Raw genomic sequence first — 14,658 nt, 5'->3', positions numbered from 1 at the left:
ATTTGAACCGGGAAAACACAGGTTTACGACACGCTTACGTTAAAGGTTCAACAGATTTTGGCATGTATTGAAGCTTGTCATTAAATGCTTTATATTGATAAATTTAAACATTTGAACCAAAAATCTCCAGTAAAAATTCAAGAATACATTTTAAAAAAGGAAAACAAAAGTAACCCTCAACAGGGCTCGAACCACTGACCTCTGGAGTCCTGGAGTAATATATTTCGTAATATAAAATAGGAGTTTCCTATTTTCGGTGAGCGTAATGTGACGTCATTAAATAGGTCCAAGAAAGTAGTCCGGCTTGTATGGTAATACGGAATCGGAAACAGCGAGTAGCATAATACGGGATTTATTTCAACGATTGATACAACCTGTATTTTGTTAAAAGCATTAAACAGTTATATAATGATAGTTTTTACATCTGTTCTGTGTTTGGTATTTTGAGTGGTATTCTGACAAGTTCTAAGTGACAAATTGGAATCTTGACAACTGATATAGGTCGACAATAAAAACGTAGCGCTCGTGAACTACATATGCGTGCATTGTACGCTATACGCTTGGATATTTCTCCCTAGATTTTCATTTGCAAGCGTATAAATGAGGTCAGTTTACTTCCTGAGGTATGATTCTATTAAATTAAACTGCTTCCAGTACCGAAACAAATGAATTATTTGTAACAGTATTACAGTAAATTCATACAACAAAGGGTAAAAGTTAGATCAATATTGGCGAAAAAACTTAAAAAAAACAAACATTAGTTCTTTATCGTTTCGTATTCAGATCCATGTTGCAGTTCAGGGAACCCTTTAAATGGTTACTGTCAGAACGATGGAAAATGTTTCACCAAAGCTGGTCAAGACTACGAATGCTTCTGCTCTGGAAATGAATACTCTGGAAAGAACTGCTCCAAAGGTCCGAGAACCTCGTTCAATCGTTTTCCGCTTAATTAGTTTTTTTCTATCTATACCGAACAACAATTTTCATATTGGCTAGTGGAATGAAGAATAATAAGCTTCGACCCTTTTTTAAAAATTCTGTCAATTTTATTCGCTTATTAATTTTTAAGTATGTTTGAAACGTTTCATGATTGACAATTGTGTCAAACAATAACTTAAATTATGTTATATGATGCTTACATTACTTGATTGACTCACTGTAGTTAAAAGTGTTTATAACATTCACTTATGTTAGCTTTTCAGCATTTTACGTATACACTTGAGTGTTGTGACATGTTCACTTGACCGTCTTTACGTATGGACGTTTGCACTTGAGCGCGTTTTCCGCCAGCGCACATGAGCATCGTTCCTTTCGAAGTAAATAAATAAATAAATAAATAAATAAATAAATAAATAATAATGATAATAATTATTAAATGAATGTATCTTAATGGTGTTAACATTTTACAAGATATAGATGAATGTTCCTCGAATCCATGCATGCATGGAGGTTCATGTGTTGGCGGTGAAAATGGCTATACTTGCATATGCAACGACGATTTCTTTGGGAAAAGATGTGAGACAGGTAATCATTCTACGAGCATATGATCAGAACATACTGTAATCAGTCCAATAAGTCTGTTCTAAAAATTAAACCGATATTTAAAACTCAGATTTTCTTTTGAAGTAATATTTTTTAGAATCGACTCTGAAACAACAGTTCAGATATTTTACGAAATTCTTAGCACGTGACCAAATATTTATCACAATTATGCATGGTGACCCTATACAAATTCACATTAAAGAGGGTGGTACCGGTTTTTAATACAAATATAGTAATAACACGTATTTTGTAAACAACTTGTTGAATTGTATTTGTTGATTTTCATCGCCTTATAGGAAACACATAATCATCTGATTCTTAGTGATTTGTTTAGTGCTTACCCTAATCTATATGGCAGTGGTCATACGTGTGTAGCTTTTGCCTGGGTGCGTGTGTGTTAATATAGTAGACAGATATTGTTTTCACACATGAGCCATGTGTATTGTTATTTGAAGACCAATCTTTTTGAGAACGATTCGCATGGAATGAAAACTTTTAGACACTTGTCTGTATTTCATTTAGATGTTAGCTGGTGTACGATAGGCGTTTTATGTTGACTTTTATACAAAGAATATTTACTAACAAACCCCATCGCTGGTGCACCATTATTTAATCAGAGAGTGTATTATCCTATATTTATCTTATTTATAAAAGAATATATACATACTGGAGTAAGATTTGCTAACTTCAGTTCAATTCTTTAATTAACATAGACGCCAAGTGCAACTTTGAAAATAGATCACGATGCATATGGCAAAACGTTGTGGTTGGTGATGATTTCGACTGGATTATTCATCAGTCTGCAACCCCTACTGATGACACAGGTCCAAACGCAGATCACACGTTTAGAAATGCGACCGGTACGTATCTGCCTTAATAGATAATGACTTTGTGTAAAATCACGTGCATTGACGTTTCAAAGACCTAATACAACAAGAACAAGTTAATTTTGATTTGTATTAATTGCAGGACATTATAATTTTATTGAAACGAGTGCACCGAGAGCGACGGATAATATTGCATTGTTCCGAAGTCCACCGCTACAATCGTTGCATCAAGCGATTTGCTTGCAGTTCTGGTACAATATGTACGGAGAAAGTGTAGGAAAGCTCGCAGTTTCTGTTGCTTATAACGGGACATTACCAGGCAGTGAAATTTGGGCAAAGACAGGGAATCAGGGACCTGATTGGCAATTTGGACGGGTCACAATTATCTGTAGTTGGACTTTTCAGGTGATATACAATCCTATAAACTGCTGTGTAGTTGTTATTTGATTGTCATAGAAACGGAAACTACAATAATACTGTTTTAAAACAACCTTTAAATTTACACCTTGAATCAATCATTTATAATTACTCGAACCAAATTATATAGTGGTTTTCTTCGGTCTGCAAGCAAATAATTTGTTCGAGCTCTTTTTCATCTCATAATTCAACTAACAATTTCTGGCGATGGACATTTATTGCGTACTATAAAGGCGTAAATGTTAATATAAAAACTGTGTATTTATTGTTGATTTTCTTCGCATGCTTTGACCTTTGTATAAACCCGATTCCGTTGATGTAAAATGTTTCTTTTTGTATTGATTACTTGACCGCTAATTTTCAAGGTAATTATGAATTATAAAGTTATACGTTGTATGATTTACAACACATACATTCAACGAAATCACTAACTTGAAGTCCAAACTACTCGTATTGTCTTTCACATTAAGATAACGTTCCAAGGAGTCGTTGGTGACGGATATCTTGGAGATATCGCTATTGACGATATTTCGTTTGTGAATGGCCAGTGTTTTCCAACTACCAATACGGGTGCCCCTCGTTCAAGTGCAACTATTAGACCATTAACTTCAGCTTCAAACGTGGGAATCGGTAAGTACTACATTACTTATACTAACACCAATAGTTTGAAGTCAATTGTGGTTTAAAACGAATACATTAAACAAAAGCCTGCTTAGTAACACATATAGTTCTCATGACTATGTCGTTCTTCCGACGCTGTCCGAAGCCAGTCTCGCGTTCGCTCGTAAATGGTAGGATATCGTTGCGGGAAATTAACATGGAATATGTTGTCGCACACAAAGTAAAAACGAGCAAAATGCATTTCGTTCTCTCGTTTAATCTATGTTATTATACCACATCTAGCATTGAAATTGTGGCCATTGCTATAAGAAACACTGATTTGTTATGGGTTAACTTCATTTTACGAACTATTTTGCGAAATATTTGTGTTTTTTCTAAGTGTTTATGTTATTTTAACATAAGATATCGATAACAAAACTTATGTATACATGATTTATAATTGCAAATGTTCTCATATTAAAGGTTGTTATGGAAATCCGTGTGGAAGAGGGGTTTGCTACGTTCATCTGAACGAGTACTTATGTGACTGCCCTTCAGGTTTCGAAGGAAAAAACTGTAACATAGGTATTTGCATAGAATAAACACGATTTGTTTGTATTTTTATAAGTTTGTACAACTGAATAAATTATGTACATTTGCTTAGCTTTAATTAAATAGGGTAAATATAATTTTTAAGAATAGCTTTACTTTTTGATGATTTTTCTAGTATGTTCCGGTTCTATCTTAGCAGATATCGATGAATGCCGGTCACATCCGTGTAAAAATGGCGCGATCTGTTTAGATGGCGTCAACAACTATTCCTGTCATTGTACAACGGGTTTCACGGGGCAAAATTGCGACACTGGTATACTAATTGTATTTACCTCCATCAACACAATTCATAAATTTGGATAATTGTTTACATGTAAATGGTGTCCTTATGACACAATATTCGGTTACTGTATAACAAAACATATAAAAACTAAAATAAACTAAAATACTTTGTATGTGCGCGTGTCGGATAGATTAAGTTTCTGCTTAACGGTTTGATATCACTTCGAACCTGTGTCATACTAAGATTATACGGATTTATCTTAGCGTAGACAAATATTATTATGTGAAAAAGAAAGCAAACGTAATTACACTCATGTTAATTGAATATTCATCTTATTATTAATTACAATTTCGATGTATTGGAACATCTCGGTCATATTGTTATTATCAATTCACTACTTTGTGTAACTTGAATAAGTGTATTTAAGTAAAAAAATCATTGTACAGCCATCGACCACTGTGCAAGTATACCATGCAAAAATAACGGACATTGTACTAACACTGGTTCTACCTTCAAATGTGAATGTCGCCTTGGGTATTCTGGACAAGACTGTTCATATGGTAATTTTTAATGCATTTATTTCGTTCAAGAGTGCATAGTCCCTTTACATGAAAATTAAAACGTTGCTATATAGTTTATTTTATTATTTCCAGTAAATTTTATGCTCTTTACCAATTCACCCAGTTTATTTTTTACACATTTAAGATAACATAATATCTATCTTCTGTAAAAGCATAATTTGCTTTCGGCGCATAAATAAAACTAACGATATTTTAATTTTTGCGGATCAGAGCATGGCCTGAAATGTTTTGGATGTCTGAGTCAGTCAAGTAAAGAGGTGTGTACTGCGGTGACAACCTGTGGATCTGGTGAGGTACGATCTTATCGTGACAAATAATTGTATGACATATTATGGGATAGTATGTCTCATAGCTTCAGTAATGAAATATACAATTTTTTATCTACATCAGTCATACCAACATTTAAAACACAGCATTGTTTTAACATGATTTATTTAAAGGACACAATGTTATAAAATGATTTTCTACTGCTTACTTCTTTGTAACAGTCCTGCTTCATCGGAGCTTACCAAGATGTGAATGGCTCCACGAAATTCAATAGCGGCTGCACACAAACATTGGTAATGTGTTTCTAATTTTGTATTATAGAAATTTGAAATGTAAAATATCAAGCACTGACTTTCACATGCTAATATTTTCCATACAATATGTTGCACATTTGCAAAGGTGATATTGTTTAATATTCGTCCAAAAACTAATTTAAAAACTCATTTCTTTTGAAAGTAGATTTTTGTTCATTGCTGTGCGTTTATTTATAAGTATGTGTAATTATTTGTATTGCCAGGAGTGTCATTCCTCGACTGGTGAATATTGTAGACATTGCTGTAATACCGACTTCTGTAACGACCAGGGATGCGGAATCAAAGGTATTGTTTAGTTTGATTACACTTAAACTTTGTACAATTTGAAAAGTTTGTTTTTCATAGTTGGTATCATTTCCAATATGGCTTCTTATCTTCTTTGGTAGGGTATTCAGCACGAAGTCAAAGAGGACCACTATGTTTTGACTGCGATGATATGATGGACATATCTTTCTGCAAAAGAGTGACACAATGTCAAAGCGATGAGGTATTGGACATTTAATTAACACTTATAGTATTTCCATAAATATTGTTTTTGAATTAATACAAAGAGATGTAACTTGTAAATTGGCGGGCTAAAATATGTAAATACAATTAAATGCATTTTTGTTGAAACTACTACGCCACGGATTTGTAAAATGACAACAAAGGAAACATATAATGTCCAATCCATTACAAGGTAATATGCAATACAACTGTTTAAAAAAATAGATTTGTATTGGTACAGGTATTGTACTATAATGTGATGCTTAATAAACTGCATTTGATGATTTGTTTAATTCCCGTGATTGCTTATTTATATTGGTATAAACACCGTTACGTTGCAGCTTTATCTTATAATGTATATTTTAGATATGCACATCATACAGAGACCAGTACATGCATTTTGACAGCAAGTGTATTTCCAGTCAAAGTAGGGTATGCATTGCGTACATACTATTATTATTATATAAATCTTCTATTTTGTTTCGTTAATGTGTTTACACAAAGATGATAATGTTTTACTGTTATGACTAGCGGCTCAACAATTTATATCTCAATGATATTCAAATAAAAGTAAGAAAATGTAATTTTATTGATTGTATTTGCAATTTACTTGCTTAACGGATGTTATCGTTGCAATGACCTGCTGTCATATTGTTTTATTTATTATGTTAATACACGTATTAAGAACCAAGAATGCAGTTGCAATTATTGACACAACGACGCTTGCGTTTTCCAGTGCAGTGTTTCTGGGGATGAGTACTGTCAGAAGTGTTGCGCCGATGACTTCTGTAACGGGAATTGTGCCACAGCTGGAGTCGTTGGGTAACAAATGCGGATATTTGTCTCGTCAGCTTGTAGACAATTTATGGATTATATTTAATACTGTGTGATATTCAATAAATGTTTTGTTCTTGCATGTGTTGTTAAAAGCGTATGCACATTTTTTTTAAATTTCATCTTTTTTCATTGACATATAAAATTATGATGCTGCTGTTCCTGGAATCATTGTTAATGCTGTCATTAATTTTGTCCTCTTTAACTGAAACTTTTTATAACCAAGACTACGTATACAAGACTATATAGATAGTGTAGAAATAAAATGGCAAGTATTGGTATTGGTTTGGTCGTATTCTGCTCTTCAAAGAAGATGTTTTAAAAGATGTATGCATGCTTTGTAAACAAACGCACACTTCATATATGATTAAGGTATTGCACAAAAATGACGCTTATAATATTAAAACTGTCATATATTCTGATTACACGCATCATTATTACGCATAAGTGCATGTTATATAATTTCATGAACGCATTTGTGTTAGAAGTAATACAGTTTGATGTTACAACATCCATAGTAAGGAGATAAATATGAATTAATTAACTCTCGCAATTTGATAGCAGGCACTTGGACATCATATCGTGCGATCCTCAAAAACAACTTATCGTATAAAAAGTGTTTTCTTTCTCTTACGAACAATAGCTATCAAATTTATTGAACTATTGAATAAAGTCCAGACACCGCAGCCATGTCCTGGAGGAGGCTTTGAAACGTACTCACAGTTTACAAGCAGTGTAAGACATGTATTAAGCCCAAACAAGGAAGAGAACGTATAGCTGGTCAAGAGCGGTCTGCAAGACCAGAAAGAAGCAACTAGGGTGGCGTGACCCAAAAACTTCCAACAAAGCATTATAAAAAATTTATCATCATTCAAGGAAAATGAAAAGACAGATATTCGCTACGCCGAGCTGGCACGATTTCTTAACAAGGACATCTCTTCATGTTAGGTATCGGTCGATTTGCACAGGATAATATAGGTCAGCCATATTGCTACGGCGACGTCACGACGTCCACACAACGCTATAATTGTGACATTGGCGTCTGCGCTGCTTTGCTTATGCATATATGACGTCTACCATTCTAGACAGGGGCCGTAAAAACGCAGAGCTTCGGCGTTTACTTTCAACATGTACTTGACAAAATGTTGCCGACATAGACTTGCTGGCGTTTGAATATAAAGAAGTGAAACTCCAGCTGCTGGAGCAGTATTGAACTCTTATTATATACAATTAGTTGGTCCTTTATTTAAGGCAAGTGACCGATTGTCAAAACAGTACAAAACAGCACAAAACAGCACACTACAAAACAACATAAACACATATAAGAATAAAGCTGGGGTCGCCGCCTTAGAACGGTCAATGCAAAGCATTTGGGGTTTAAACCGGTTTTAAAGCGCTCAACCTCACACTTGGCCCAGCAATATTCATGATACATTTAAGTGTAAATAAAATTTAACCTCATAGCATTGTTACTCAAATTAAACAATAATAAAAGGAAATTAAAACGTATTCAATTTAATTACCATTTAATTACTCAATGGTAGGAAAGATACCAGAGCAAGAGAGTTACACCTTTTTGAGGAACGATAAAATGAAACTACGAACAAATGTCAACTACATTCCTTCTTTATAGAAAAAGATTTAAAAACATAGCGTCATGAAGTTAATATTTCAAATCATCATCGCGCAAATACAGGAAAAAGCAGCAATAATGGGTGTAAAAGATCAATATTACATAGCTTGGTTGTTTATATGACTGCTAAAAAATAAATCAAACAAGAAACGCCTGTCAGACAGAAAACACAATAAAAATTGAACGCTTTAAACTCAATAACCTTCGCAGGTAGATTAAAATAGTGAAAGTATGAAGCGATGACGTCACAAAAATCTATGTAGCCAGGAACAGAGAAACGTATGGCGTAATTGACAAGCGAAGACACGATGACGTGAACAAAATCCAGGGGCAGTGCTGTAACATAAAAATAAAAATATTAAAGCGGCGGTACTGTAAAATTGAATTACTAATAAAACCAGCTTAGGTAATTAAATATTTAAGAATCAAACGTTTAAAATGGTAACTCCATAAATGATTCCAAATTTTAAGAGAAGATAGATATAGTGAATCAAAAACCAACAAGCACGTGTTTTTAAGTACGTTAACATCATAACCTTTTGATAAAAATGAGTTTATTAAATTGAAAAGTTTAATATAAACATTTTCTTTAAGATATTTTAATTTGCGAACACGCTTCAAAACATCTCCATAAACTGATGGGTGGGAAATTCCATTAGTTAAATGCCATTTTAAAGAAACATTATATTAAGAAATTAAATCACCCTACTTTGAGTGAAATTTGGCGAATTTACTTCTAAAGTTTTTATACAAAAAACTTGTTTTAGCAATTTCTTCCTTAATATACGATTACGATGATTACAATCTTTAATACGTGAACATGCTTTGGCATAACGTACCAACTGCGAAATGTAAATACCATACGACGGACCTTTAGGGATGTTGCCATCTAGGAGCGGAAAATCACAATTTCAAAGTTACAGTTGTCCCGTTTGTCGTATAAACTAGTTTAAATCATATTATTAATAATAGTAAGATGTAAGTCTAAATACGCAGCGTCTGTATTGGATTGACACGATCTATTTAAGACTAGTTGGTTCGGGTATATTTTGTGAATATATTGTTCAAATATCTAAATAAAATATATCATCAATGTACCTACTAGTAAGGTTAAAACATTGAATTAAATCTAGGTGTTTAGTTTTAGATAATTCTAACATAAAATCGCTTTCATAACAATATAAAAAAGATCAGCTATAAGTGGCGCACAATTAGTACACATAGGAACGCCGATAATTTGTTTAAATACTTTTCCATTAAATTCAGCGAACAAGTTATTCAGAAGAAAAGTAAGTGCTGCACAAAAATCAAAAATCAAGTCCAAATGATGTAATTATCTAATATCTGATAAGTATAAAAAGCTGTTTTAGTGTTTAAAGCTACATATGAACACTTCTCTCTAGCAAATTTTTTTTCAATCAAAGAAACAAGTTTGGATTTTATTAAAGCGTGAGGAAGCGTTGTATATAGTGTAGAAAAATCATAAGTGCTTACTTATGACACCTTTTCTTTTTTCTTTTTAATTGTATCAATCACTTTTAAGGATTTTTTTATTGACCAAAATATGTTAATATATTACTATTTTCATAAACTTTATTTCAATATTTAGCTATATGATATCAAATAGCACTCAATGCAGATGTAAGATACACTGATGATTGCTTGGTGGAACAAGACACTGAATTAGCGATAAAGCGACTTTTATATGGCGTTTTAGGTAATTTAGGTATCCAGTAAAGTGATGGCAATTTCTTGTCAGTAGTATTAACTTTTACATTTAATATTTTGCATTCGGCAATATGGTCGGCAATAATTTCATTAGGTTGCTTATTTTAATCACAATATGAAGTAGTTTGTGAAAGTTCTTGTGAAATAGTTTGAACATAAAACACTCGTCATATTATTATAACATTATTAGCAGCCTGATCTGCAGGAACTATGACGAATTTAGATTTTAAGTCTTCAAGCAATTTACAGAGATTGTGTTTATTAAATTTAGGTGAATGTGGTAGGGCCAAAGGATTTGTATTATAAAAATATATTTTATTCAAGGCCATACTTAATACTTTTGTTTTCCATTCATTGAGTGCAGTAATTTCAGCATTAAATTTTTCCTTTCTGTACCATTTAGTGCAATAATCCTGTAAAGATGTTTCGATTTTCTTAATGCAGTCATCAAAATCAACACGAATAAGCAGTCTATACTTAGGGCCTCTGCGTAGTAAATTTCTTAGGTTTTTATTTGAAGCCGTCTGCGTTCTTGCGACAACCGCGAGACTTCGTTTGCGCCCTGAGTCGCTGGGCGAATGCAGTAATAATAACTGTGTGACGGGAGTTTCATAACGCACTATTTTAGATTTGCAAGGATGTCGGGATTGTAATTGTTGACAAAGTTCTTATTTAATTTGAATATTTTGCTTTTGGTTTTGTCTTTTTTTGTGTAACACAACCATACAACAACTATTGCACTAATGTATTTAAACATATTATCTAAAATATTACCCACTAATCCAAAGTATCTTACAAACAACAACTATCTGAAATAGAATTAGTCAATGTCAACAATAATAAATTAGTTAAAAACGTAAAAAATAACAGCGTGTAAATACTTGTACAATCTACATAAAACCTTAGACGACAAAAAAGAAAGGAAATGGAAACAGATAATGCCCTCTTAAGAACATAGTATTGACTGAAATCATGCTTATTTAACGCCATTTAAAGCCACCATTGATAATAATTTACGAAAATTTCAATACAAGATCATGCAATGCATATTTCCCGCAAATGCATATTTGTATAAACGTAATTTAACAGTTCAAGTCTCTGCATATTTTGTGCAAGTTTTAAGGAAACAATTATACATGTTTGATATGAATGTACGTCTGTAATGTTAAATGTTGCGCTCTAACAGTGTTTTTAAACAGTAAACAAATACATCTAGATATAAATGTAAATGGTATTGTATTTGGCACTCAAAAAGGCGGACCTAATAATAAAAAATAGACTATATAATTATTCTGATGAAGTCGTACATATTAAGGTTTAAATCAAAAGCCGAAAAGCAAAATAACGAGACTTTCAAAAAATGCTCTAAGAATGAAAATTATATTAGAAAAGCAAATTGCATTTGAAAAAGAAAAAATATTTGAAGTGATCATCATCATAAAACATGACACAATTTTGCAATAACTTCTTAAAAGAATCTTCCATATATAATATTTATCAAAATATGTTTTTTTCTTTTGTTTTTAAGCTCTCTTCTTCGTTCCTTTTTTACACCACTTTTAAATCTTATAACTACAAAAAACTAATGGAGAGTAAGTTGGTTCCTTTTTCCTAGTTCCTTATTCCATATTCGAATAAGGAAAAAGGAACAGTTCCGTATTCCATATCACGACTAAAATATTTGATATAGGGTTTTAAAGAAAAATAATGGAAGCAATTCTTAAGTAAATCAAAACAAAGTAACTGGAATACATTTACTATATGTATTACGTTACATATTATATATTTCTCCTTCGTGCTTGCATAGGACTTCTTGTTTAAACCGAACCGGCATTTTCTACTTCGAATTCAGATTTTACATCACCACAACCTGAAGAATATAAGATAATGTTCTATGTATGTGATGTAAAAGTACACTCTAGTACATTTGAACATGTTTGTTTTTATTAGTAGTCCAGTTCCTTGATTCATTGATGATAAAGTAAGAAAATGCCAGTTCCTTATTCAGTTTGAATAAGGAATAAGGAACTGGTTCCGAATAAGGAACTGGAATGCTTTTTTCTATAAATTATACATCAAAATGAACCAACTAGACAAATACATCAACGAAAATCATTGTAAATGTAGATTGGGTATACAAAATATAAATTACAGTATATTTTTAGTTTTTTTTTTAAAGAGACCGATAACCGCGATTGACGAAAAAAGAAAAGTTCTAAAATACCGTATTTTTACAATTATTAGTTTATATTGATTAAAATACCACGACTGGTATATTACATTACTTGAAAAAGTTGTAAAGTTTTCATATTTTCAGTATATTAGGTAATAAATTTTACTGGGTACAGGTACCAGGTAACTACCAGTTAACTAAAAATAACGCAAGTAGATTGGTCATCATCGTCACGTGGTAAACCCAGGAATTCAAATTGTGCATGCGTAGTGAATTGTATATATTTTATATATAAAATGATCAATCTACTTGCGTTATTTATAGTGTGTATATCGTTATGTCACCTATTTTCGCGATGTACTTTCGATTTCATATACTGTAAAAATGAAGTTTTTTCTAAGTAATGTAATATACCAGTCGTAATATTTAAATCAATATAAACTAATAATTGTAAAAAATATGGTATTTTAGGACGTTTCGTTTTTCGTCAATCGTGGTTGACGGTCCCTTTAATGATAACCTAGTTCATTATTCGGTTTGAATAAGGAATAAGGAACTGTAAATGTAGTTTGGGAAAACATAAAATATTTATTGCAGTACTTTGCTCTCTTTTGTAATGATAACCCAATGCCTTTTTCGCAGTGGGATAAGGAAAAAATAACCAGTTGCACTAACTAAAAGTAGGACTGATTACCACCTAGAACAGCGCATTTGTTGGTTTCCACGACCTTTAATCGCTAACCAATATTGAAGGTCGCCGGATGTACAGTTGGTATTTTAGAGCGAGGAAACGCGCTTTCGGAGATAGAAAACCTATTGAAATAAAACCACCCAATTACAGCAATGTAAGTGTTGGTTTTTAATTAAAAAACACACAACAACAACGAAATACATAGGCATTTCGATAAAACTGTTCAGTCTACTAGAGGCACATTGGCCGCTGCTTCCGGTTCAATATCGCCTTTATTGTTATTACACTGTCAGACAAATTGGCATTCGGTGCGAATACAAAACTGTTACGCTAAAAAAGGCAAAGGACTGTTTACCATCAAGACCGTTGGCGTTTTTTTAGATCCCATGGTCAATAATCGTGTGCATAGGTTGAAAGTCGCCGAATGTACCGTTGGTCTGCTTAAGCGAGAAAACGCGTATTCGCACTAAAAATATGAGAGAAAAAAACACTTTTACAGCTAGGATGAGCGCTTTAATTAAATTATAAAAGAAAATAAAGGATTGAGGCATTTCGATAAAACTTTTCAGTCTACTAGAGGCATCTAGACCGCTTCCTCCGGTGCAGTCTTGCTTTTATGGTTACGTGTTAAAATCCTTTTGCATTCTTAAACATATCCGTTTGTAACTGTTTTCGTATGAGAACGGAATGAGATATCTAAAACATATTTAGTATTCAGCTAGTATATTCTTCATATAGTCTTGACCAAAGTTCAGGGTCAGATTAGACTTCAAGAACTGTAGCAGAGATATACATTACAAATCTTACATTAAACATCGCCAATAATAACGAATATAAAGCTATACTATGCGAAAATGATCCAAATTTAATTATCCGAAACTATGGCCTCTGAATAAGGAACTGGTTCCTTATTCATTATTCAAATAAGGAACTGGCATGTTCATACTAATTTTGTGTTATTAAAACGAACCAAAGAGACCAATAAAAATCAATGAAAATCATTGTAAATTTATCACAAACATTAATTGTAGTACATCTCTGCTAAGTTTTATTTAATTAGTACCTAGTTCATTATTCGGATTGAAAAAGGAAGAAGGAACTGGTTCCTTATTCCTTATTCGAATCGAATAAGAAACTGCCATTTTATTTAACTCATAAAAATAAAATGAACCAAAGAGACAAATAAATCAATGAAAATCATTGAAAATGTAGGTTCGGTATCAACAAATATGAATTGTAGTACAATTCTAGATAGTTTTTTGCGTAACCACATGTTTTCGTGGAAAAAGAAACCAGTTGCAATTACTTAGGAAAAAAAAATAGACAAGATCAGCGCTATTTTGTCGGTTACACGACCTTTAATCGTGATGCAACGTTGAAGGTCACCGGATGTATCGTTGGCATCCAAGATTGAGAAAATGCGTTTTCGGAGATAGAAAAGTCCACTCTCGTTATCTCGACATCGGATATCTCGATATTCTCGATATGTCGAAGTAAGCTCAATGTCCCAACGTTTTTCCTTCTTTATCTATATAAATAGACATCGCATATCTCGATTTTCGTTATGTCGAATAATTCGATATGTCGATATAAAATTTTGTCCCGAGTCCCGATTTTACATGTATTTACTGTGGTTTATCTCGAAGTGCGAATAACTGTTCCAGTGTCGGCAAAAGGTGAGAAATTTTGTCTTTGATACTTCGCCGTACCGCTTCGCCTGGCTGCTCCCG

The 14,658-nt window shown here is 32.8% G+C and overlaps 2 protein-coding genes across 5 annotated transcripts in view; both read left to right on the top strand.

The window, feature by feature from the left end:
- LOC127873320 (uncharacterized) overlaps nucleotides 1–14,658 on the top strand; it is a 95,341-nt gene that overhangs the window by 19,170 nt on the left and 61,513 nt on the right. The gene's annotated exons all lie outside the window — the stretch shown is intronic.
- LOC127873325 (fibropellin-1-like) lies at nucleotides 1,341–6,980 on the top strand. Its single transcript, XM_052417150.1, has 13 exons — nucleotides 1,341–1,524; nucleotides 2,256–2,402; nucleotides 2,512–2,774; nucleotides 3,257–3,416; nucleotides 3,870–3,971; nucleotides 4,135–4,251; nucleotides 4,668–4,781; nucleotides 5,013–5,095; nucleotides 5,291–5,362; nucleotides 5,587–5,668; nucleotides 5,770–5,870; nucleotides 6,236–6,301; nucleotides 6,606–6,980. Exons 1-13 carry the CDS (start codon nucleotides 1,380–1,382, stop codon nucleotides 6,693–6,695), a joined length of 1,542 nt encoding a protein of 513 aa, XP_052273110.1. The 5' UTR covers nucleotides 1,341–1,379; the 3' UTR covers nucleotides 6,696–6,980.

Source organism: Dreissena polymorpha, chromosome 3 (assembly GCF_020536995.1).
Source record: "Dreissena polymorpha isolate Duluth1 chromosome 3, UMN_Dpol_1.0, whole genome shotgun sequence".
Lineage (NCBI taxonomy): Eukaryota > Metazoa > Mollusca > Bivalvia > Myida > Dreissenidae > Dreissena > Dreissena polymorpha.
This window is presented reverse-complemented; position numbering and strand designations above follow the sequence as displayed.